The 25,085-nt window shown below is 47.3% G+C and overlaps 1 protein-coding gene across 1 annotated transcript in view; it reads left to right on the forward strand.

The window, feature by feature from the left end:
* The first annotated feature begins 3,107 nt into the window (after positions 1 to 3,107).
* The window catches only part of NOX5 (NADPH oxidase 5), a 34,631-nt gene continuing 12,653 nt past the window's right edge, over positions 3,108 to 25,085 (forward strand). Inside the window, 7 exon segments of the mRNA XM_033850031.2 lie at positions 3,108 to 3,157; positions 14,231 to 14,300; positions 15,635 to 15,782; positions 15,785 to 15,801; positions 17,467 to 17,599; positions 20,893 to 21,053; positions 24,774 to 24,818. Of these exon segments, the coding sequence (XP_033705922.1) occupies positions 3,108 to 3,157; positions 14,231 to 14,300; positions 15,635 to 15,782; positions 15,785 to 15,801; positions 17,467 to 17,599; positions 20,893 to 21,053; positions 24,774 to 24,818 (624 nt within the window).

Genomic DNA, 25,085 nt, shown 5'->3' on the forward strand with positions numbered 1-25,085 from the left:
CTCTGTAATCAGATGTCATGTGTACATACACAAACAAACACCACTAATGGTATCACCTGTGGAAAGTGAGACCAGCAGCTGAGGAGGGAGGGATACTCATCTCCTTGTCTACTCTCTTGTGCTATTTCAGTTTTCACTGCGTGTGTGACTTGCTTTTATTAAAAGGAAATGGAATCATTTTGGACCCTCCTTAAGCAAGAAGGAACGTATCCTGTATATTTGTATCCTCATATCGCCATATCCTTGCTTTCTCCTCTCCCTTGGGTTTGCAAAAGGCCCTCTAGGGACTTAGCAGTCTAAAAAGGGGGTTGTGCAGCCTCTAGTTGCCATGGTAGCTGTTGCTCCTGGTGACACAAGATGCAGGCCTGGCCCTCCCAGCCCTGTGAGCAGGGGGCTTGGAACCCGCACACCACCCTGGGTACCAGATGTTAAAAAAGACGTCTCTATCAGTGCTAGCATGGAATGAGTCAGCTGTGTGATTTCAGGAAGACACTGCGTTCAGTGGTCTGCATGCACTGCATGGTGTACGCTTTCTCAAGACAAATGTTCTTTACCTAAAAACATCTTAACCTCTACCTCGGAGCACCAAGCCCCATTCTCCTCCCCGCTGGGATAATCTGGTTTAACTGCCTCTACTGGTTTCTAAACACAGAGTCTGGTTTAGCGGTTGTCTTGGGGGCAGCCCATTCTCACACCAGGGTCCCCTCCCAGCCCATTCATCTTCCTCTCTCAGACCCAGAAACAGGGAGAATTGTTTATTGCTTCTTAGGGGGCTGGAGAACCCTTATTGACCACAAGAGGAAAATCGAGCCACCGTCCAGTGTGTGGGGCTCATGTCAAGACAGCTTTTGTTCTTTTCTGGTGAGTCAACAAGGGCAATAAATGATATAAATTAATTTCTTAATAAACTATTGTGATACATTAAATTCCCAATAGGTTCTTCTGCTTCAACTCAAGTGTGTGTTGATAGAATAAAAGTAAAATGCAGTGAGAACTAGAGGAGAGAACTAAATTAGCTCTCTTGGGGAGGAGTGGGCTGGGGAAGGGAATTTTTGTCGTGGCCCTTGAAGGTTGGGTAGGAGTTCACCAGGTGAAGAAATGAGAAGGCGAGCTATCCTATGCTTGGTGCTAAAACCAGGGACCTGACTCTGACCAGAGATTTTCCGAACTATTACATGCTGCCATGGCCCTGACCCCTCTCTGTCTCCAGGACTGAAGGCATATGTTCAGGTGAACTTAGAGCCTGGAAAGAGGCGATGCTGTCTTGTCAGCTGGCCAGGACATGTTCAGTCCAGATGGAGCCTGTAATACACCGATGTGAACCGAATTGCCAGATACTCCACTTCTCTTGTGGAACCAGTGTCCTGGGAACAGGCCGGGACTGCTGCCCTAAAGTAAGGCCTTACCATTCATGCTGTGATTTCTGTGGGTGCAAACTAGACAGGGTTAAAAGACTGGGGAGAAAAGAAAGGCAAGGCACGGTGGAGAAAGCAGGAAAGCCCAGGCAAGTTTGCTTTGGGGAAGGTCTCAGGCCACGACTCACAGTGGGAACATGATTCACAGACATCCTCCGAGGCCTGATTATTCGAGGCTCATGTTTCCTTCCTCTGGGACTCCCAAAGCCTGATGGTTCTTGGCACTTCTCAAAAGCTAAAGGCAAAAATAATATTTTAATTTTCTCCAACAGAAAGTCTGCGTTATAGCTACTAGCCTTATTCCAAGAACCAATTCTTAGGAAATTGGATTAGGACATAAATTTACAGAGTTCCTGGATCGGCCCAGGATTCTTTTTCCACTTACGCCACATGTGCTCCACCCTGCCTTCTTCTTTGCGTCTGAGATGCAGAGCCCAGCCTCGGGTTTTGCAGTCACCACCTCAGGGTGGAGGCTGGTGGAAAGAGTCGCATTAGGGGACCAGGGCTCTAGTCCCAACTCCACCAACTCCTGAGATACCGCCAGGAGACCACATCCACTTCATGGGCCTCAGTTTCCCCATCTAGAAAGGAAAGGTTGCACTAGATGTTTCATAGAAAAAAATCTGCATACCCATTTTTTAGGGAGGGGAGTCAGTTAAAATTTTACCCACATAACTGAAAATTAATTTAAAGTGTTTGGAAGCCACTGGAATAAATCATCTTCAAGGCTGTACCCAGACCTAATTTCTGTAAGTCTCTAGACTTCTCCATGCTCAAAAGTGGAGGCAGAGTGGGGAGGAGGGAGGTGGTTTGGCTTCAGCCAGGTGCCCGCAGCAACCCTCCCACCGTTGCCCTCTTTTAATAAAGGAGTGTGTCTCACACATGTCACCTGTTTCCTGGGCTGAATGGTGGTGGCACTGGCAGCTGGCTCTTGCTGCACATGTTTCTGGTGGCTGGAGCAGTGAGGGGGTCTCCTGTGCTAAGGATGCAGAAGCGGCTGGGAGGGAAGTGGGGTGGCTGAGGAGGAGAGGTTCTTGCCCAGGCTCCAAGCCCTGCCCCACACTTTCTGGAGAACAGACCACTCCAGGAAGGAGAAGGCAAGGGGCACAAGATCACGTATCCAGTGCGACCCACTGGAGTGTGTACTTGCGGTGTCTCAGTGGAGTCACACAGCCTCATGGGGCTAAGTCTGAGTGTTACTGAGTCTGAGCTCATACTGCTCGCTGCACAACAGGCCAGTCAATTGAGAGGCGAGGTGTTGGGGCAAGGAACAGCAATTTTATTCAGAAAGCCAGCAGACGAGAAGATGGTGGACTCGTGTCCCAAAGAACCATCTTGCCCAGGTTTGGATGCTAGTTCCTTTTATAGAACAAAGAGGGGGAGGTGAGGAGGTAAAGTAAAAAGAAGGCGATCGGTTGTTGGAAATATTTCCTGGTTCCGGCCAGACTCCAGAGGGGATGTGATAATTTCTTCCTTCCTGCAGCCATTCACAGGTGGGCCTGGTGTGTGTGTGTTGGGGGGTTCCTGTGAGCTAAACAAAGGTATTTTAACTTAACAGTCAGGCATGAGAGGCAGGGTTCCTGGAGAATGGGCCATTATGTAAACTTTAAGCTCTAGGCAATATCCCTTGAGTGATTGACTTGTAGCAGAAGGAATACAATACAAAGGTTAAAGTGAAAGCACCATCCCAACATGGAGTCAGATTTGTTCTTCCCTGTTTCAGGAGCAGTCCCTTTCTACAGGTAAGAAAAGTGGGGAACAGGGAGAGGAAGCACACTGGCCTCAGGCAACAAGTGGTGAGCCCAAGTGCTGATTCTGGGGGCGGTGGGGTGAGCGGGAGCATCGGGACCATGACCCCTGGGTAGGCAGTTGGGGCCACATGAACTCACCTATTTCTGCTTCAAGAAGACTAGTCAGGATTCTTTTTCTGGGACTTGGGAAACAAAGCAGGTGGTTGAGAATAATCAAAACAGCCTTCTGAATGAGTGAAAATGAACTGAGTGTCTCTTCTGGGTCAGGTGCTTCCTTGTGGTGTTTCATTGAATCCTCACAACCATGTGCTTTGGTATTCGGGGAAGACCCCCCCTCACCCCCCACAGAGAACTCAGAGAGGGTGAGGGGGCTGCCAGGGAGGGCAGAGCTCCAGCCAAGGCTAGCCCCTCTCACTCACAGGTCTTGTTCCCATCAGGGGGCCCGCTGGCCACACTTGCCAAACAGCTGATTGTCCCACGTGAGTTCCATGAGTACAGTCAGCCCCTCCCTCCTGTCCCTGACCCAGTGCTGGGTACGGAGGAGATGCTCAGAGCCAGAGCATAAGTGTCTTCCAGCCTATTTTAAAGTATTTGAAGCCACTGTTGTGAACTGCTCTCCCCCACCCCTCTTTCCACCGGTGTGCTCCTGTGTGCCAGAAAGCCTTCCAACAGCTAAAGGGAAAACAAGTCTTTCCCTTTAGCAGGAAACTATACCTCAGTGGGCTCCTAGGAAAGGAGCGCTGTGCTGGGAGTCTAGTACTGGAGCAAGCACAAGCCCACTGCAAGCTTCAGTTTCCCCAGCTATGCCATGAGGGTGCCTTTGGTGAGCCTTAAGCCCTCTTCAGGGCCCATGACCCCTGACCCTTTATGGGTGGAGCTTCCAATCTCTCCCAGGAGCAGGGCCCAAAAGGAATCCCCTTCTAGGTTTGCCATCCAGAGGCAGCCACACAGAGACCCCACCTCTGTGGTCCTTGCTGCTTTTCTACTTAAAAATAGTCCTCACTCAGCTTTGACTAGATCAAAGGGACACACTGCTGGAACTTGCTGGCCAGAGGCTGTCACTGTTAACTCTTGCCCGCTGGTTACAGGTGGATTATAGCAAGTCCTGTGGGGACATAAGGAAGAAATAAGGAATATAAGTTCTGTGAGGGCAGGAACCGTTGGTCATCTATTTATCTCTTGGATGGCATAGAATATTTCTTGAAGGAATGTTTGAATGAAATAGTGAATGAGCAGAGGTGATTCCTACCTAGAGCTGATAGGCTCATTGCGGAGGGAAGAGATATATACACAAAAAGTTAAATAATGATCCAAGGACCAAGTTACCATGCAAAGCAACGGTATGACATGTTGCAAGACAGAATTTGTGGTGCAGGAACACAGTGCAACTAATTCTGGGCTGAGGAGAGCAGGAAGAGCCTCTAGAAGAAGTTGGACTTTGGGCTGGACCTTGAGGGGTGAGTCCGGTTTGAGGGGTGTGGAGCCCCCAGATGCTTGCCCTGAAGAGGCAGTTCCTGCAAAGTTTCCGTGTTGGAAACGAGCAAAACACGCTCAAGGTCTCCAACAGAGGATGTGTCTCTGCTCCGGAGAGAAGGGAGACTGGACACGACTGGCGGGGCTCAGAGTGTTCTGGCCCAGGCTCTGCCCCTCAGTTTGTCTGCCTGACAGATGGAGGTCAGAATGTCTACCCCACTGGGATCTTGTTGGGATTTCCTGGGATGTGTTTGCACAAGCATTTTGCGGTCTGCGAAATGTTTTGCAAATACTCACTGTAATCCCAAGATGAAACCTGTTGCTCAAGGCAGGCACAGTGTTTGTTCTCTCTGTGTTTTCCTCAAGCTGAGGGATGGCGACTCAAGGCCCAGGAAACAAACACTGACGAAATCAGTAACCGTTTATGGAGCTGCTACTGTGGGTGGAGCCCCACAGGGGATACAAGAGGAGGAAGCCGGGTCCCAGCCATCAGCAGGAAAACAGAGCCTCTGCTTACTGTTCTTGGCCCCAGGGAACAGCTTCTTGTGAGCCTCTCTCCCAGACACAAGGTGCATAATGTGGGTGAGGTCAACTTTGATGGTTCTAAAAATGTATACCCCTGTGTCTGCTCTTACACTGTGTGCCAAGGCAGGGAGAACAGGAGAAAATCTCCATTGAGCAGAGGAGGGACTGGATCCTGAACAGGGGAGGTGACTTTCCCAGGCCAGACAGTGAGTTGGCCTGGGCATAGAAGCCCCCTCTCCTGATTAATGCCTAGAGCTGTTTCAGTTCCTGCTGACCCTGCTTAGAACTGGAGTTGGGCATCGGGAACGGTTGACTGGAGTGGGGAGATTCCTCTGCGGGATGCTGATGTGGCTGGTCTACTACAGTCATTCACTAAATATCAGTTGAGTAACTATTATAATCCAGGCACTGCTCTAGTGTTGAGATTCATTCGAGAATAAAACAGACTCAAGTCCCCACCCTTATGGAGCTTACTTTCTAGTGGGGGAGGAGGCAGACAAAAAACAATAAGGAAGCACATTATATAGCACATTAGAAGATGGAACGTGCTGTGGAAAGAAGGGAGTAGAGCAGGATAATGGGGATCAGTAGTTTGGGGTGGGTGAGAACCACCTTTAAGACAGGGTGCTCAGGGTAGACTTCATTAAGAAGGTGTGAGATGAGCAAAAGCTTGAAGGAGGGGAGGGAGTTAGCCAGGTAGATCTCTGGAAGAAGAATGTTCCAGGCAGAGGGAATGGTCAGTGCAAAGGCCCTGGGGCAGAAGTGTGCCTGGTATGTTCAAGAAGTACTGAGGAGGCCAGTGTGGCTGGAGCTGAGTGAGCAAGGGGAGAGCCCAAGATGAGGGCACAGAGGTCATGGGGCCATGTCATGGGGGGAATACGGAGGGCTTTGTGGTTATTCTAAGTGGGATGAGAAACCATCTAAAGGTTTTAAGCTGGGGAGTGGCTCATTAATTTACATTTGAAAAGGATCTCCAGGGCCCTGAATAGAGAACAGACTATAAAGGGATGAGGGTGGAACAGAGGGTGAGTTAGGAGGCTGTCCAGGTGAGCAGTGATGGTCCCTCTGGCTAGGGTGGGACCTAAGGAGGGGCAGTCAGATTCTATATCTATTTGTAATGTAGAAGTAGAAGCAGCAGGATTTGCTTGTGGGTTGGATGTCAGACATGTGGGAAAGAAAGGAATAGATGAGTACTCCATAGTTCTGAGGTGAATGGGGAAGGGGTCGTTTACTGAGATGGGAACAGTGGGTGGCTCAGAGTTAGGGATACCGTGAGTCCAGTTTTGGACGTGTTAAGTTTGAGATGCATATTGACATCCAAGTGGAGATGTTAACTGGCCATTGGAATTACTGGACCACAGTTCAGGGCCAAGGTTGGGAATGGAGACATGCACTTGTTGATGAGCTAGTTGACAAGGAATTTAGTTTAGATAGAAAAGATAGGCTGAGCCCAACTTATAAAGGCCAGATAAAAGAACAGGATCTATCCATAAGTCAGGACACTGAGAAGGAGACAGTGAGTTAGAAGGAAACCAGGAAAGGGTGGGATTCTCGAAGTCAAGAGAAGACAGAGGTTCAAGAAGGAAAAAGAATTCACCTTTGTCAAACTGCTAAGGGCTGAGAATGACCCCTTGGCTTGGCCATGAGGACATTGTTGTTCATCTTATTAAGAAAGGTTTCCTTGGGCAATAGAAATCTGATTGGAGTGGGTTCCAAAAATAAAAGGGAAATGACGAAGTGGAGACTGAATATAAGCAACTCTTTCAGGAGGTTTTGCTATTAAGGAGAAACTGGGCAATAGCTAGAGGAAAACGAAGAGGAAAATGATGCAGAAAGCAAGGAGATAATTGCAGGTCACAATCCTCAAGTGGGTGAGAGGATGAGGACTTCAGGGCACAGGGGGCGAGGCAGCTGCAGAGAGGAGCACATGCAGGTGAGCCATCATTTTCCCTATGGCTTGTCCACATCTCAGCTGCCTTTCTGGACTCATCCTGGCAGAGGAAAGCGGCCGTAGCAGTGTTCCCACCCTACAGCAAGCAGAGCAAATCCATGGGCTACAGACTCAGGTCTTAAAATCAGCCCAAAGAATCAACAAATAATATGTTGTAGGGCTGGAGTGAAGATACCATGCTTTTGACAAAAAAAAATGTAGAAGAAAAGTGTTCTAAGCCAAAAAACAACCAGTTGGGAGTACGTCATGTAACGAAGCTCTGTGTCCCCTCTACAGTAAAATATGTCCTACTTTACCCAAGAAATGAGGAAAAGAGGTTTTCACTATTTTTCCTTCCATGATGATGTTTCACTTTGTTACTAATCAGACTAAGGCAAATAAAAATTGAAAATATTGGGCTTCCCTGGTGGCACAGTGGTTGAGAGTCCGCCTGCCGATGCAGGGGACACGGGTTCATGCCCCGGTCCGGGAAGATCCCATGTGGAGCGGAGTGGCTGGGCCCGTGAGCCATGGTCACTGAGCCTGCGCGTCCGGAGCCTGTGCTCTGCAACGGGAGAGACCACAACAGTGAGAGGCCACAACAATGAGACGCCCGTGTGCCACAAAAAAAAAAATCGAAAATATCATTTTTTGCCAAATGGACAAATATTTTTTTTGTCTTGTTATCTCATTTTTTTTAACATCTTTATTGGAGTATAATTGCTTTACAATGCTATGTTAGTTTCTGCTTTATAACAAAGTGAATCAGTTATACATATACATATGTTCCCATATCTCTTCCCTCTTGCATCTCGGTGCTTTGTGACCACCTAGAGGGGTGGGATAGGGAGGGTGGGAGGGAGGGAAACGCAAGTGGACAAATATTTTAAGGGATAATTCTTAGTATTCAAAAATGTTCTGTTAAACAGGCATTTCTTAAAACATGGGTGGGAGTGAAAAATTGGTTCAAGATCTTTGAGAAGCAGTTTGGCTATTGGCTGTAACCAAAAGACTTAGGAAATTTCATACTTCTTGGGCGCAGTAATTCCTCTTTTGGGAATCCAGCCTAGAGAAACCATTGGAAACTTGGACAAAGATTTAATAACAAGATTTCTCAAAAACTTGTTTATGGTAATGGAATAAATATAAGAAAGTTAACTGTCCAAACATAGAAGACTAGTTTACAACATTTTTGACACATTCATATTTAATAATATGGAGAAATGTTTAACATATGTTGGTAAGTGAAAAAAAGTTACAAAATTATTCCAAGTGAATTATTCAATTCCATCTTAGGGATTGTACATCCACTCTTCAATTAGGTCTAGACTAAAAATTATGTATTGAATTATTTAAAATTTTAATAACCATATGTGTCTCCATATTTCTAGTTGCATTTTCTTCATACCAGCTGGGCTGGTTTCATTTCTGCCCATTTTTATTTAAGTTCTTATTCTTTTTTTTATGAATGTTTTTCTTTCCTTTCCTTCTTTGAGAATTCTAAATATGCTTAATGTCTATTATTTTCACTTCTTACAAAATGAATTCCCCCTATTATTGGTTTGATTGGCTGTCTTCTTTGCAGTCATTCTTTTGAGGTCTTTTGGAATACCAGCTTGTTGACTCATCTTGAATGGTGTGTGTGTGTGTGTGTGTGTGTGTGTGTGTTGTGTTGTGTTGTGTTTGTGTTCAGCCCTTCTTTAGAAGTTCTGCATTGCTTCCACCCAGCTTCCTGGTCCCCTCAGTTCAACATTAGCCTTACCTTGGTGGCCTCGGGCTCCCATCCAGGGAGAGCTGAGGATACCATGGGTCCAGTCACCAAGCAGCAGTTGTTGTGGTCCAGCTCTTGGCTAGGAGGCTAAGTACAAAATATAAATCACAGTCCCAGGCAATGGTCAGACACAGCTTTTTCCAGCCCTCTCCCATAAGCAGGGGCATGGCATGTTTCTGCTTCATCTCTGGTCAACAGAGATGTTTATCTTATTTGAGATCAGTTGGTCTTTTAAACTAAAAAAAAATTTTTTTATCTATCATTGCTTTGTATGTGGTACAGATGAGGGGGCCTCAAAGAGTGAATGTAATACCATCTTAACCAGAAGTCCCAAGTCTCAGCTTCTTACTTTTCTGACTCTGGCTTGTGGCTATGAAGAAGTGTCATTAGCATTCATGCCCACCTTTTGCTAACTGCTTTGCTTACTCCACTCCCAATTTTCCCCAGGTACTTGGGTGTCTCACATGTGCTCACGAGCCAGCCTGCTCAAATCCCACCAATCTCGTGCTCCTGGAGCTGTCTACTACCTGGCGGCCCTCCTACTGGCTGTACTGTCCTAGCACCTCCCAGTAGAGGGGTGATCTCCTGGACTTCCAAACATTCAAGACCTCCGAGTCCAAACAGTACCGGAGTCTCCTGCAGTCCCTGTAAAGAACTCCCTGCCTTCCCTATCTCTTCAGAGAACTCAGACCAGAGTTCAAGGGCAGAGCTGAAGAACAGACCCGTGCTTCCCTCTCCTTCTTCCCAGGTTTCACCCCCAAGCCCTCCACTTACAGTGTTCTCCTCAGTGGCCCCTTTCACACAGGTGACACTGATTTCTAGGAGACAGCAGTGAGCAGTCCTGAGACAGATCTTAGTTCCCCTGTATAGGAATTGAACCTGGGTAGCCTGGATGAAAACCAGGAATCCAAGCCGTTAGTCCACCAGGGGCTAGAGGCTAGAAGCAAAGTGCCTCTAGCTCTTTCCCCCATTGAAAGCAAGAATGTTTCAAGGAGGCAAAAACTGCAAAATAGGTACAAAGTTTATTACTAGAGACACAGCCCAATGTATGGGAGAGCACACAGAGAAAGAGTGTATTTATTTAAGTCAGAAGCAAGGCAGAAATACACACCCAGGGAGAAAGGGTATAGCCATCCTTCCTAATGAGGAGGAGTGCAGGAAAGAGGTGATTTAAATCACTTACATAGGACACTTCTTCCTGGTCTTTGTTTACCTTTGGCCAAATATCTGGTTTCTTTTTCCACACCTGACCTGCCCTAGGACCCTCCCCAACATGCCTGCCAACTTTTTGCTAAGATGGTTCCCACTGCAGAGGCCTGTGGCGGTATGTTCCACACCTATTATGGGATGGCGCCCCCTCCCTTTTTGACCCCCAAGGAGCCTTCCCGCCCATGTGCAGACAGGGAAGTTTTCCTTGACCTCCGGAGCGGTCATCTTATCTCTTTACTTCAGCAGAGCTCATCTTCTGCCACTAGCTTTGTCCTTGGAGCATCTGGGTGAGAGCAAAGCTTCAGTTTTCCTCCACTTGACACGTACCAGCTGTCCAGCCCAGGGGCCCATTTATCTCCTACCTCAAAACCAGTTCATGTGAGTGAGTCCATCACACACAACCCCCCTCTGAATCCCAGGCTGGGCTACCTTCTGCATGTGACTAGAAATAGATGCTCAACATTAGCAGTGATTTTATTTGGGTAGGTAGATTATAGTGATTTTTTAAAAAATCTTTTTTAAAGTGTGTGTGTGCTTTTAGGTATTTTTCTAATTCTCTACAGTTAATGTTTATAATTTTGTAATCATGCAACAATATTATTGGGGACATTTCGGTTTCTTCCATGTCCTGGCGATTGTAAATAGTGCTGCAATGAATATTGTGGTATGTGTATCTTTTTGAATTATGGTTTTCTCAGGGGATATGCCCGATAGTGGGATTGCTGGGTCATATGGTAGTTCTATTTTTAGTTTTTTAAGGAATCTCCATATTGTTCTCCATAGTGGCTGTATCAATTTACATTCCCACCAACAGTGCAGGAGGGTTCCCTTTTCTCCACATCCTCTCCAGCAAGTATTGTTTGTAGATTTTTTGATGATGGCCACTCTGACCTGTGTGAGGTGATATCTCATTGTAGTTTTGATTTGCACTTCTCTAATAATTAGTGATGTTGAGCAGCTTTTCATGTGCTTCTTGGCCATCTGTATGTCTTCTATGGAGAAACGTCTATTTAGGTCTTCTGCCCATTTTTGGATTGGGTTGTTTGTTTTTTAAATATTGAGCTGCATGAGCTGTTTATATATTTTGGAGATTAATCCTTTGTCCGATTATTCATTTGCAAATATATTCTCCCATTCTGAGGGTTGTCTTTTCCTCTCATTTAGGGTTTCCTTTGCTGTGCAAAAGCTTTGAAGTTTCATTAGGTCCCATTTGTTTATTTTTATTTCCATTACTCTAGGAGGTGGATCAAAAAAGATCTTGCTGTGAGTTATGTCAAAGAGTGTTCATCCTATGTTTTCCTCTAAGAGTTTTATAGTGTCCAGTCTTACATTTAGGTCTCTAATCCATTTTGAGTTAATTTTTGTGTATGGTGTTAGCAAGTGTTCTAATTTCATTCTTTTACATGTAGCTGTCCAGTTTTTCCAGCACCACTTATTGAAGAGACTGTCTTTTCTCCATTGTATATCCTTGCCTCCTTTGTCATAGATTAGTTGACCAAAAGTGCGTGGGTTTATCTCTGGGCCTTCTATCCTGTTCAATTGATCTATATTTCTGTTTTTGTGCCAGTACCATATTGTCTTGATGACTGTAGCTTTGTAGTATAGTCTGAAGTCAGGGAATCTGATTCCTCCAGCTCAGTTTTTTTCCCTCAAGACTGCTTTGGCTATTCGGGGTCTTTTATGTCTCCATACAAATTTTAAGATTTTTTGTTCTAGTTCTGTAAAAAATGCCATTGGTAATTTTATAGGGATTGCATTGAATCTGTAGATTGCTTTGGGTAGTATAGTCACTTTCACAATATTGATTCTTCCCATCCAAGAACATGGTATATCTCTCCATCTGTTGGTATCATCTTTAATTTCTTTCATCAGTGTCTTATAGTTTAATGCATACAGGTCTTTTGTCTCCCTAGGTAGGTTTATTCCTAGGTATTTTTTTTCTTTTTGTTGCAATGATAAATGGGAGTGTTTCCTTAATTTCTCTTTCAGATTTTTCATCATTAGTGTGTAGGAATGCAAGAGATTTCTGTGCATTAATTTTGTATCCTGCAACTTTACCAAATTCATTGATTAGCTCTAGTAGTTTTCTGGTGGCATCTTTAGGATTTTCTATGTATAGTATCATGTCATCTGTGAACAGTAAGAGTTTTACTTCTTCTTTTCCAATTTGTATTTCTTTTCCTTCTCTGATTGCAATGGCTAGGACTTCCAAAACTATGTTGAATAATAGTGACGAGAGTGGACATCCTTGTCTTGTTCCTGATCTTAGAGAAAATGCTGTCAGTTTTTCACCATGGAGAATGATGTTTGCTGTGGGTTTGTCATATGGCCTTTATTATGTTGAAGTAGGTTCCCTCTATGCCCACTTTCTGGAGAGCTTTTATCATAAATGGGTGTTGAATTTTGTCAAAAGGTTTTTCTGCATCTATTGAGATGATCATATGGTTTTTATTCTTCAATTTGTTAATATGGTGTATCACATTGATTGATTTGTGTATATTGATGAATCCTTGCATCTCTGGGATAAATCCCACTTGATCATGGTGTATGATCCTTTTAATATGTTGTTGGATTCTGTTTGCTAGTATTTTGTTGAGGATTTTTGCATCTATATTCGCCAGTGATATTGGTCTGTAATTTCCTTTTTTTGTGGTATCTTTGTCTGGTTTTTGTATCAGGGTGATGGTGGCCTCATAGTATGAGTTTAGGAGTTTTCCTTCCTCTGCAATTTTTGGAAGAGTTTGAGAAGGATGGATGTTAGCTCTTCTCTAAATGTTTGATAGAATTCACCTGTGAAGCCATCTAGTCCTGGACTTTTGTTTGTTGGAAGATTTTTAATCACAGTTTCAATTTCATTACTTGTGATTGGTCTGTTCATATTTCCTATTTCTTCCTGGTTCAGTCTTGGAAGGTATACCTTTCTTAGAATTTGTCCATTTCTTCCAGGTCGTCCATTTTATTGGCATAGAGTTGCTTGTAGTAGTCTCTTAGGATGCTTTGTATTTCTGCGGTGTCTGTTGTAACTTCTTTTTCATTTTGAATTTTATTGATTTGAGTCCTCTCCCTCTTTTTCTTGATGAGTCTGGCTAATGGTTTATCAATTTTGTTTATCTTCTCAAAGAACCATCTTTTAGTTTTATTGATCTTTGCTATTGTTTTCTTTGTTTCTATTTCATTTATTTCTGCTCTGATCTTTAGATTTCTTTCCTTCTGCTAACTTTGGGGTTTGTTTGTTCTTCTCCTTTAGGTGTAACGTTAGATTGTTTATTTGAGATTTTTCTTCTTTCTTGAGGTAGGCTTGTATAGCTATAAACTTCCCTCTTAGAACTGCTTTTGATGCATCCCATAGGTTTTGGATCATCGTGTTTTTCATTGTCATTTATCTCTAGGTATTTTTTATTTCCTCTTTGATTTCTTTAGTGATCTCTTGGTTATTTAATAACGTATTGTTTAGCCTCCATGTGTTTGTTTTTTCCTTTTTTCCCCTGTAATTGATTTCTAATTTCATAGCGTTGTGGTCAGAAAAGATGCTTGGTATGATTTCAATTTTCTTAAATTTACTGAGGCTTGATTTGTGACCCAAGATGTGATCTATCCTGTAGAATGTTCCGTGCACACTTGAGAAGAAAGTGTAATCTGCTGTTTTTGGATGGAATGTCCTATAAATATCAATTAAATCTATCTGGTCTATTGTGTCATTTAAAGCTTGTGTTTCCTTATTAATTTTCTGTCTGGATGATCTATACATTGGTGTAAGTGAGGTGTTAAAGTCCCCCACTATTAATGTGTTACTGTCAATTTCCTCTTTTAGAGCTGTTAGCAGTTGCCTTATATATTGAGGTGCTCCTATGTTGGGTGCATATATATTTATAATTGTTATATCTTCTTCTCGGATTGATCCCTTGATCATTATGTAGTGTCCTTCCTTGTCTCTTGTAACATTCTTTATTTTTTATTTATTTATTTTTTTTGCGGTATGCAGGCCTTTCACTGTTGTGGTCTCTCCAGTTGCAGAGCACAGTCATCCAGACGCGCAGGCTCAGCGGCCATGGCTCAGGGGCCCAGCCGCTCCACGGCATGTGGGATCTTCCCGGACCGGGGCACGAACCCGTGTCCCCTGCGTCAGCAGGCGGACTCCCAACCACTGCGCCACCAGGGAAGCCCTACTGCTGCTTCTCATGTCCGCCTGCTCCAGCTCCTGTGTCCGCAGGAGCGGCCACTTTGAGGCGCCCCAGCCCTTGCCCCTTTGCCTGTCCCATCCTGGGCTCCCAACTTCATTTCATGCTGCGTTCCCTCTAAATTACTCCAGAGCCCAGGAAGCTCCAGGCGGTCTGCGTACTATGGACGTGTGATTTGGGGTTCTGCCATTGGGCAGTAGTTTTATGTCTGCTGAGTGAAAATGTTCTGCTCTAGAAGATTCTTCTGGCTTTTTTGCTGGCTTATCCCCTTGCTCTAATTGGATTAAACTGAGCACAGGGAGGGGAAGGAACACAGGCTTTCGGGATTCTAATCCCCACCCCACTACTTACGGGTCACTCATTGTCGTCATCTGTAAAACGGAGCTATAATTCTCTACCTTAGGAGTTATTAATATTTTAGGAATTAAATGAGATAATACATGTGAAGCCAATAACTACACACACCTGGCACATGGTCAGTCCAAAAGTATTAGGTCTAGTTTTGCTTTCCTCTCTCTAGCCTCCTCGAGATACAAGAGGTCGCAGAGGATTTGGTTGGGAGACAGGAACTGTCCCTTGGACTGATCTGGTCACATCAGAAGTAGACATATATATGTATACATATACACAGCACCTACTTGGGGCCAGCAATGATCCTTTGAAGTCAGAATCAGCATCCTCATTTGACCCATGAGGAATCTGACTCTCAGAAAAGTAACTTACCAGGCCAAGGTCCCACAGCTAGTAGCAGAGCAGGTATTAAAACTCAGGGCTGGCTTCCCTGGTGGCGCAGTGGTTGAGAGTCCACCTGCCGATGCAGGGGACGCGGGTTCGTGCCCCGGTCTGGGAAGATCCCACATGCCGCAGAGCAGCTGGGCCTGTGAGCCATGGCCGCTGAGCCTGTGAGTCCGGAGCCTGTGCTCCGCAACGGGAGAGGCCACAACTGTGAGAGGCTCGCGTACTGCAAAAAAAAAAACAACCAAAAAAAAACCTCAGGGCTTTGCTCTTTCTCCTCCACTCCCAGGACACCATTGCTGTCTTTCCTTCCTTCCTGCTGAGAAAGGGTCAGTGGGCTGAGACACTGATGCTCATGAGCCCATCAGAGGGGGCAGTTCACTCTGCCCAGAGCACCCCCAGGCAGATGTTCCAGATGTTTGCCACTAGCACCAAGAATCTTCCCTTACAGACTTTCTGGACCAAGCCCCCAGAACAGAGAGGCAACGAAGCTTCCCACTCCCAACCTCCTACCCAAGCCTGTTCCCAGGAGAGGGTGTGTGTGGCCAAGGCTCTGGGCACAGTCCTGGCTTTAAGGATGGCCGTGAACCTTGGCTCTGTTCCACCCCCAGGCCCTGACTCTGGCAACTTACTCCCCACTCCAACAGGTGTTCTATTGGACCCACCTGTCCTACCTCCCATGTCTGCACGGGCCCAACTTCTGGAAGTAGCTGCTGGTCCCCGGCATCTTGTTCTTCCTGGAGAAGGCCGTTGGCCTGGCCGCATCCCTCATGGAGGCCCTGTGCATCGTGGAAGTCATCTCCTCCCTTCCAAGGTGCAAAGGGGGCCTGACGAGCCAAGGGGAGTCACAGGTGGTGGGGTGCAGAAGCTGAGTACTCTGTTAGACCCCCACTCCCAAGGAAATGGGGCACCCCATCACAGTGGAGAAGATAAGCAAAGTGCAAGACTCGATCTAGCCCTCCGGGAGTGACACTTCTGGAAGGGGAATAACAGGTAAGCAGGGTACCACTAAAGGCCAGTGTGCACAGAATACCTTCAGTAAGTATATATTAGTGTGTACAAGGTGGCAGGCCCTGCACTAGGTGACAGAGATGCAGAGAAGGCTCAGGCACTGTCCCGCTCTCCATGGGCACCCAGGCTAGTAGGAGAGCAGCCCTTCCGTTACAGTGCAGGGCTGTGTTGTAAGAGAAGAAGAATCCCAGGAGGTGTTAAAACTCTTTGTCTTTGAGAGATCAGAGAAGCTTCAGAATGAGAGGGGAGCTGCCTTTTCAGGGTTTTGAAAGATGAATAGGAGTTTGTTGGATAGACAAGACAGGGAAGGGTTTGCTTGGATAAGGAACAGCATGGGCAAAGGCACAGAGTTATGAAAGGGCATACTGTGCTTGGGGGACTACAGGTAGTTTGGCACAGCTGGAGCCAAGGTGCCAGGGAGAAGCTGGAGGGGTGGGAAGGGCCTAAGGGTGAGTGGCCTCACTCTGCAGGCCACGGGGAACCCTTGAGCAGGGTGAGGGATGGGTGGGCGGTGGTATTGAGGTGCTTTATACTCCAGCTGCATTTCTTTACTCGCTCTGTAGAAGATGGCTTGGAGGGGACCACTGGGGAGGCTGTTGCATACATGTAGATGAGAGCTCACGAGAGCCTTGACCTTGAACTGGGTGGGGAGGGGGCATGTCACAGAAAGACTCAAGAGGTAACTGGTTGCATTTGCGGTTGAGGTGGGGAAGGCGTCTAGGCTGTCTTGCAGGTGCCTGAGTAACTGGGGCCATTTCTGGAGAAAGGGAAGGCAGTTCTGGATGGGTTTGACTCTGGACAGCTTGAGAGTGAGGACACAGAAGTTGACTAAGAGGCTGAGGTTTCTGTCTAGACCCTGGCATCAGACAGAGTGGTTGGATTCAAATCCCGTGGTTTCTTAGCTGGTGGCCTTGAGCAAGTCATTTAACCTCTCTGAGCCTCAGCCTCTCCTGCGTAAAGTGGAGAAAGAATGACATTCATCTCAGAGAGTCGCTCTGAGGACTAGAGATAGCACTAGAAGAGCTCCACACAGCTCTGGCACCCAGTAAGTGCTCAATAAACGGAAGCTACTAGCCGGGAGGCAGTTGTATCCTGGGGAGATGCCCGTTCACGGTTGGAATACCACCCAGGTGCCACAGAAGTTCCAAGAAAGGGGCTGGAGCAGTCAGGGGCTTCACAGAGTGGGAGGGCCACTGAGAAGCAGTATTTACACCACAAGAAGTGGGATCACACCATGAGCCCCACTTCAGACACAGCCTGACTTCCCTTCTCTGATCACTGCCCACCCCCTGGTTGGCAGATGTGCTGCAGGGGCGAGACCCCACTCACAGGCACAGAAGAGTCTCATGTCTGGGGCCGGCCTGGCTTATGGTGGAGAAAGACGGCCCAGCCTCCATCCTCTGGCCTTGGGGCCCCTGGCAGCTCTGGGCCTGCACAGATGACCCTGGTCTCTTTCTTCTCTCCCCAGGTCACTCATCTCGTCATCAAGAAGCCCCCTCCTTTCCACTACAGGCCTGGCGACTACTTGTAACTGAACATCCCCACCGTCGCACACCACAAGTGGCACCCCTTCACCATCCGCAGCGCTCCCGAGCAGAAAGGTAGGCCTGCGCCAGCCCCACTGGTCACTCAGCAGGTATTACTGAGTCCTTGCCGTGTGCCAAACAAGGCTGGGAACCAGGAACACAGAGGTGAACAAGACCAGACACACAAAGTCGACCTCCCAAAGCTCCCTCTGGAACACAGAGGCAGCCGTGCAGATGCTGACCGAATGAGGTGTTTGGCGCTGTACTGGCTGCCGTGAGGGTCACAGGGGAGGGCCTGGCCTGGTGGGGGAAGTGGGCAGGGTGGCATTTCAGCTGAACTTTGAAAGGTTCGTAGGAGTTTCCTAGGTAGGGAAGGACGAGGGGGTGGAGGCGGAGGGAGAAGCATGAAAACATGGAAACGTAGGAGGGTCTGATGTAGTTTGGGCTGAGAGTTGGGTGGAGTAGGGAGGAAGGAAGTAGGGGCAGTGGGGGCGGGAAAGAGGGTCAGAGAAGGGACCAAAGGCAGACAAGAGTGGCTGGCAAAGTCGATGAGAACCAGGGTGGGACTGTGAAAGACTTCGAACGCAGAGTGGAACGCAGGATGGCGCAGGCGGTTGGGAGCCCGCAGGGGTCTTAAGCGGAGGAACAGCGGCTCAGAGGAGAGGGGACCAGGTCGTTTCCAAAGGGGCTGTGACAGGAAGCCAGGCTTCCGCACTCCATGTGGGCATGAGCCCTATGGGGCGTCAAGGCAGCAGAAACCCTCGCACCCTTCTCCCCCATCCCTGGACCACCCCTATTCCCTCTGGATACCCAGCGCCCGTAGAACTGCTCAGCGGACCCTCCCTTTGCCCAGCTGTCCTCTGACTCACAACCATGCGTGGCCCTGCCTTCTGGTCCTGAGCTGTTGGTCGGGCCACAAGCTGGACCTCTGACCTCCTGGCCAGGCGTTGGCCCTCCCACCTCAAGCGGTGCTTCTGACAGAGGAGGCCTTGCGTGGCCTGTTACAGCGAGACCCTTGCTCGGCTTCATGAGGGGTAAAGGCTTCTGGTTGCCAGGGTTCTCTGACCCACCCCCATCAAAAGCTGTAGCTTCACTCAGGATGCCTCCCACCCCCTGGCCCAGCTCCCTCAGCTCAGGGCGCAGACCCAAGTCCAGGGTTCCCCACCCGGAGCTGCACAACACCCACCCTGGAATCATGTGAGTGGTGGCCTGGAGGTACAATGGGGTGAGGGTGTGGGTTAGAGAGGGTGGGTTACCTTCTTCCTATTTTTCTTTCCTTTGCTGTTTTGTAAAGAACAGATATGCTTCTGGAAAATTCAGACAGTATAGAAACATGTCCTGAAGAAAATTAAAATCCCTCAAGTAATTCCACCCAAAGAAATCCATTGTCCGAAGCGGGAAAGGGCCGATGGGATGAATTGGGAGATTGGGATTGACATATATACACTCTTGATACTATGTATAAAATAGATTCCATAATGAGAACCTACTGTATAGCACAGGGAACTCAATGCTCTGTGGTGACCTAAATGGGAAGGAAATCCAAAAAAGAGGGGATATATGTATACGTATAGTGATTCACTTTGCTATATGGTAGAAGCTAACACAGCATTGTAAAGCAACTATACTTCAATAAAATTTTAAAAAGAAAAAAAAATAAAACCATTGCCTTCCAGATCTCGATACATCTCCATGGATAATCAGAAGCAGAGATAATTCTGCATGCAAGGGATCACTGTTCACACTGTCTCGAAGCCCACTTTTTCTCCATGAATAGTATGTCATGAAAATCTTTGCATGTCAGTTCTCTTAAAAGAAGAACTTTTCCTTTTTATGGCTGCATACTATTCCAGTGTATCAATACTAATATGATTATAATGACCATGTTTATTTTATGGATGTATTATTTATTTGACCAATTCTTGAAGGGGTTTCTTCAGGGTCTCAACTTGGAATCTGCCCATATCTTGGCCCGAGTCCCCTGCAGTGAGCTGAGTGAGTCTATATGGGGGCTGGTAAATCCTCCAACTTTGTTTGCAGAGGTGGCTTACAGAATCAGGAGTGGCACTCAGGCTGGCAGGTGCGGCTGATTGAATTCAGCTGACATTTAAGAGACCTTCTCCGTATGAGTCACTGTGTGAGGCAGTTCAGGGTGCATCTGTGCGACAGGGCATAGCCCAGCCCTCCTGCCTCTTTGCACCCTGCAGGGTGAGGAAGCGCCAGGAAGGCGCGTGGGAGTAGGGATCCAAGCACGTGACTTTTCAGTCCCCTCCTCACAAAGCTGTGAGAGCATGCCTCACCTCTCTGTAAACACAGGGTCCAACCAGTCCATTCAGGAACTTAGGTGGACAAAAAAGTGTGACATCTTGATTTCACTAATAGCTAACTAAAATTTAGCATTTTCTTCAGGTATGAATGCAGGTAACAATGCATAGTAGCATTACCAACCCGTGTGCCTTTTTCGAAATGAAAACCATGGGTTCTTCTTCATATCACATTACGGTTGCTGTCCATACTTTCGGATATCATTCATGCTTATTGCTAATTCACGTTTCCAGTGGCCATGTGACTCCTGCTGCATCTCAGTATTTCATGTATTAACAAAAACGCACATGTATTCTTAAATCAAAATTTTAAAAGATATGTTTTGATAACTGTCTCATTATAATTGGTTTCATTTCTACATATGTTATTCAATGTATTTAAAAACATTCTGAGAAGGAGTCTATCCATTTCCTTCATACGACTGCCAAAAAGAGTCCGTGGTTTAAAATAAAAGAAAAAGGATGAGAACCCTAGACCAGGAGATCTCTTAGGGGCCTCCTTACTCTCATGTGGGTTCTTTCTGGTACCCCTCAACAGAGGGATAGCCCCCCCAGGCTTTTCCATCAGTCATCCACTCAACAGGGAACCTTAGTAAGCAACCCCTGCATCCCAGACACTGGGGGCAGTGCAAGCTGTGGTTCCCACCATTGACTGAGCACCTACTGTGTGCAGAGCCGTTGTCAGGCACCCGGTTGAATGTGGGAGGGAGAGGGTCCCCACCTTGGTGAGACCCTGGCTTGATGGAGGAGGCCTGGCCCCCACCCCTAGGGAGCTCCCAGTGTGCTCAGGGGCACTCTGACCCCTGCCTTGGCAAAGGAGACTGAACCCTTAGGTTGACCTCACCGAGCAAGATTGCCAGGTCTGCACAGAGAGCTCGGCTCTCCAAGTCCCATGACTGTGGCTGCTAGTTTGGGCCTGAGGAAGGACATTCAAAGGAGGACTTAAGGGGTGGACACCCAGTCCCAATCCCTCCAAGTGAGACGGGCCTGTCCCTGCTGGAGAACAGTGCTGAACCCTTTCCTCCCTCCCTGTCTCTTGCTCAGACACCATCTGGCTACACACCCGGTCCCAGGGCCAGTGGATAAACAGGCTGTATGAGTCCTTCAAGAAATCAGACCCAGTGGGCTATGGTTCCGAGAGGCTCTCAAGGAGTTTGAAGATGAGAAGGAGTCAGAGGAAGCCGCAGGGAAGTGACTGCAGGGAAGTAAGGCTCCACCATGGTGACAAACCCATGGGGACCAAGTTGCCTTCTTAGCTGGCAACCACTGAGCAGCTGTCGTGTACACCGGCTGGACGGGGGCACACAGGGCGAGGCAACTACAGACTGTGGGGTCCAAGAGCCTCCTCGAAGCCTGACCACGCCAGATCCTCCCCGCTCCAGTGTGCTCCATTAGAAAGAAGGGGACAATGCAAAGAGGGGGAAATTGAGTTGAGAAAAACCCACCCCCACCTCTCTGCTCTAACGCTTTCTAACTGTATGGCCTTGGGCACATCTTTTAGCCTTGCTGAGCCTCAAAGTTGTTCATCTACAAACTGGACGTGCTTCCCACCGTTGGCTTTCCTTTTACACATGATTCTTTTAAGGACCAATGGAATGAATGCATGTCAAGTATTGAGTGAACTAAGCAACATGGTCCAGAGGGATCATTCATTATCACCATCACCATCATCACCGCCACCATCACCATCACCATCAGCATTGTTATCTTTTGAGCCCTGATGAACTGCACAAGATTGACAATCTGCCAGTGCCTGGAGTGAATACAGGTTCTGGGAGGTTTGTGAGGAATACAGAGAGATCAGAGCAGCACCTGAGGAAGCAGGGATAGATGTAGGAGGCTGAGGGTGCCTGAACACTTAGTAGGCTGTACCACTGAGCCGGGAGACAGGTTAATATGTGGAAACCCTGTTGAAGGTCAAAGGAAGAAAGCCCCCAGGCCTGGCCCAGCCCTGCCTTGCCCCTGTGGAATTTAAAGTCCAGGGGAGAAAACCATGTGGAATCCTGCCTGGTCAGACCAGAGGGACCTTCTAGGACAGTGCCAAGAGCAAAGCTCCGGGAAAGGGAGAGGTAGGTAGAAACAAGCAGAATGTTCTCTCCTGTTAATCAGGGGAAACCTCCCGAAGGAGAAAGCTGATTTTCAAACCCGGGTGAGTCTTGGCACACTGAGATTGGTGGCTAGATACACTAAAAGCAGTGTTTCCTTGGGGTCTTAAGCACCGCTGCCAAAGAATAAACTGGCACAATCTTTCTGGTGGGCAGTCTGGCTATATGTGTCAGCGTTTTAATATCTATACCCAATGGCCCAGCAATGCCATTTTTAGGGATTTAGCCTAACAAGCTGATTGGACACATACACAAGAAGTACATTAACCACCTTGTTCATTCATTCATTTAGCAAATATTTATTGAGCACAGGATCTACTGTTTTCCAGGTACTGTTTTAGATGCTGGAGATATGTCAATAAGCAAAATAGCCATTGGCACTGCTTCCCTTCCGGAGGGGGAGATAGACAGTAAATGCCCAAATAGATATAAAATGTGTCACGTGGTAATAAATGCTATGAAGAAAATCAGTTAGGGTAAAGGGAAAGAGCTAATTTATATAATATACCGTGGTTGTTAACAAGAATGAGAAAATGAGATTAACCAAAATGCCCAACGGTAGGGAAGCAGTTAAAGAAATTACTGATCGCCCGTCTAATAGAATAGTAAGTTGCCTAAAAAAGACTATGTGAATGTATATGCATTAGCACGTAAGCTGGTCAAGATGTAGTAAGTGAAAAAGGCAAATTACAAAACAGTACATTCCATTTATGTGAAACTGTGTGTGTGTGTGTGTGTGTGTGTGTGTGTGTGTGTGTGTGTGTGTGTGTTTGTGTGAAAAAGATCTGGAAGGACAGAGAAAATGTTTAGAGAAGTTGTGTCTTCCAATTCAGGGTACTTTTTTACATTATTCTTTAAAGTTCTGTAGTTTCTGAATCTTTAAAAAAAAAACTAACACGTACTGATCTTGAGGTTTAAATCATAAAGCACTGGTTTTTTTGAAACCAAACAGGGTTTACAGCCCCAGCCCATCCACTCTGGAGCCTCGGCACAAGGTGCAATGACCTCCAAAAAGGATGTCTCTGTGGAGATGATGCCCTACAGGCCCAAGGGAACTCCACAGCAGGGGGATGAAGGCCTGGTGTACGTGGGGACAAAGGACGGGGTTCAGGCACAGTGGGAAGCTGCAACCGAAGACCTGGGCCAGGTAAGGCTGAGGAAGCTGGGGCTGGAGCCTGGAGAGCCAATGATGTTTCTTCCCAGGAACGGTGGGTGGGTCCTTGGAACTTGGAAGAGAAGGCCTCAAGGGCAGGCCACATTCAGGAAGGACCACACACCATGTGGTGTTTCTGTAGCCAGTCACCTGCATGGCACCTTCATAACTTTTGCCATATTTACTTCCCACAGGTGATATTTCCTACTGAATCTTTCTCCTTACATCCCAACATTACTTTCAACCTAATCGTATTTTAAAAGGACTCTTTAGATTGCCATGTTTAATGAAGAACCAGTTATCACGTGCCGTAAACAGAAGATAACTCTGAAAGCAAAAACGATGTAATTAAATTCTTGCCAGATGTTGCTGCCTGCTAAGTGCGGCTCTGAGCCTGAGCTGCATCCACTGCTTGTTCCCTCTCTCTCTCTCTGTCATGCTCTCCATCTCTTTCTTTCTCAGATTGTTAAAAGCAAAAAAAAGGAGGAGGGATTAGTAAGTGTTAGAGAGATGTTAAAGATATAATAACCATGGTGTAAGGCTTTCTCCTTGCAATCAGAAGGATTTTAAAAAATTGTAAGAGAAGTATCCCTCTCACAGTGTACTTCCTAAAATAATCCTCACAAGTAGTTCACATCCAGCACTGTGGAGGACACAGAATTCGGTTGCCGCCAAAGAAGCAACGTGGTGTGACGTGGTGAGTGCAGGATGGGCAGCTGGAGACCCAGGCTCCACCCCGAGCTCTGTGGGAACTTGGGCGAGTCATTTCCACACTCTCGGGTTCGGCTTCTCTCTGTGAAATAAGGGATTTGCTTGGATGATTGTGAAGGTCACTCCTCACCAGAGAGAAACTGTCACAGGCCCCTGCAGCCCTTTGAGTGGGGGGAGGTTCTGTTTCCTTCATCTTCAGGAAGGAAGCACTTTGACCTCAGGGAATCTGGTCTGCCTGTCCTCGGGGCTGGAGGAGTTAGGCAGAGCAGAGGAGGCCTTTTCCCTGCCCTCAGGCAGCTCCCTGTCAGCAAGCCCAGAGCAGGGTCCCAAGGGCAGGGGCGAACTCTGAACCAGGCCCATTCGTGGCTTTTCTGCCTGGAGCAGCTGGGCAAAGCTTCCAGGAGGAGCAGCCACTCCAAGTGAGCTGCACACTGAAGGATGCACAGGAATTTGCCAGCTGGGCAAGAGGAGAGCGTGCTCTAGGCACAGGGAAAGAACGTTCAAGGCCGGGGCTGTGTCTAGAAACATGAAAGCTATCGGGGAGTGGCTGAGCCCAAGAGGCGGCTGGGGTGAGTCTTCTCCCATCACACCCTGAAGCTGACTTGTGTTGGACCTCTAGAGCGATTGTTACATTTTCAGGAATTTTGAGAGCCAGTTATTAAGCACAGTCATTGGTGGGAGCCGTGATGGCAGTGTTTACACTGGAAATCTAGACACTAAAAATCAGGAGTTTGTCGTTGCTGGTGGTGGTGCTTTCTTTTTCTGAGGAGTCCGTGTACCAGCACACCACTGATGTTCTCCCTCAAAAGTGCCCCATGCTCCCTGGAATGGTTGGGGCAGAAAAGGCAATTCCCTTTCTGTAAGGTTGTTCAGACTGGCAAGGGTGAGGAAGCCTCTGAGAAATGCCTGGCCCGCCCACTCCCAGAGACCCACCTTCTCTGCTCTACTCCCTGCAGGTCTCCGAGGTGTCCTCTGAGAACCACCAGTTCTGTAACATCAAGGTGAGAGGCTCAAGGGGGTGACCCCAAGCAGAGGAATCGAAGCCTCTGCCCACGGGGAGGGCTTGCTGTGGCTCTTGGTACCCGGGTTCCACAGTCCCCATGGTCTGACTCCCAGGTCTCCAGATAACGGAACCAAACCCCTGCCCTCCCAGGGCACACGGGGAGTGCTGGCTGGGCCCTGCTCTCACCAGCTCTGCATGTGAACATTCTAGGGCTCTCCCAGACTCTGGCTCAGACCACAGCGTGTAGAATGTGCTCTGAGTGGGA

Source organism: Tursiops truncatus, chromosome 2 (assembly GCF_011762595.2).
Source record: "Tursiops truncatus isolate mTurTru1 chromosome 2, mTurTru1.mat.Y, whole genome shotgun sequence".
Taxonomy (NCBI): domain Eukaryota; kingdom Metazoa; phylum Chordata; class Mammalia; order Artiodactyla; family Delphinidae; genus Tursiops; species Tursiops truncatus.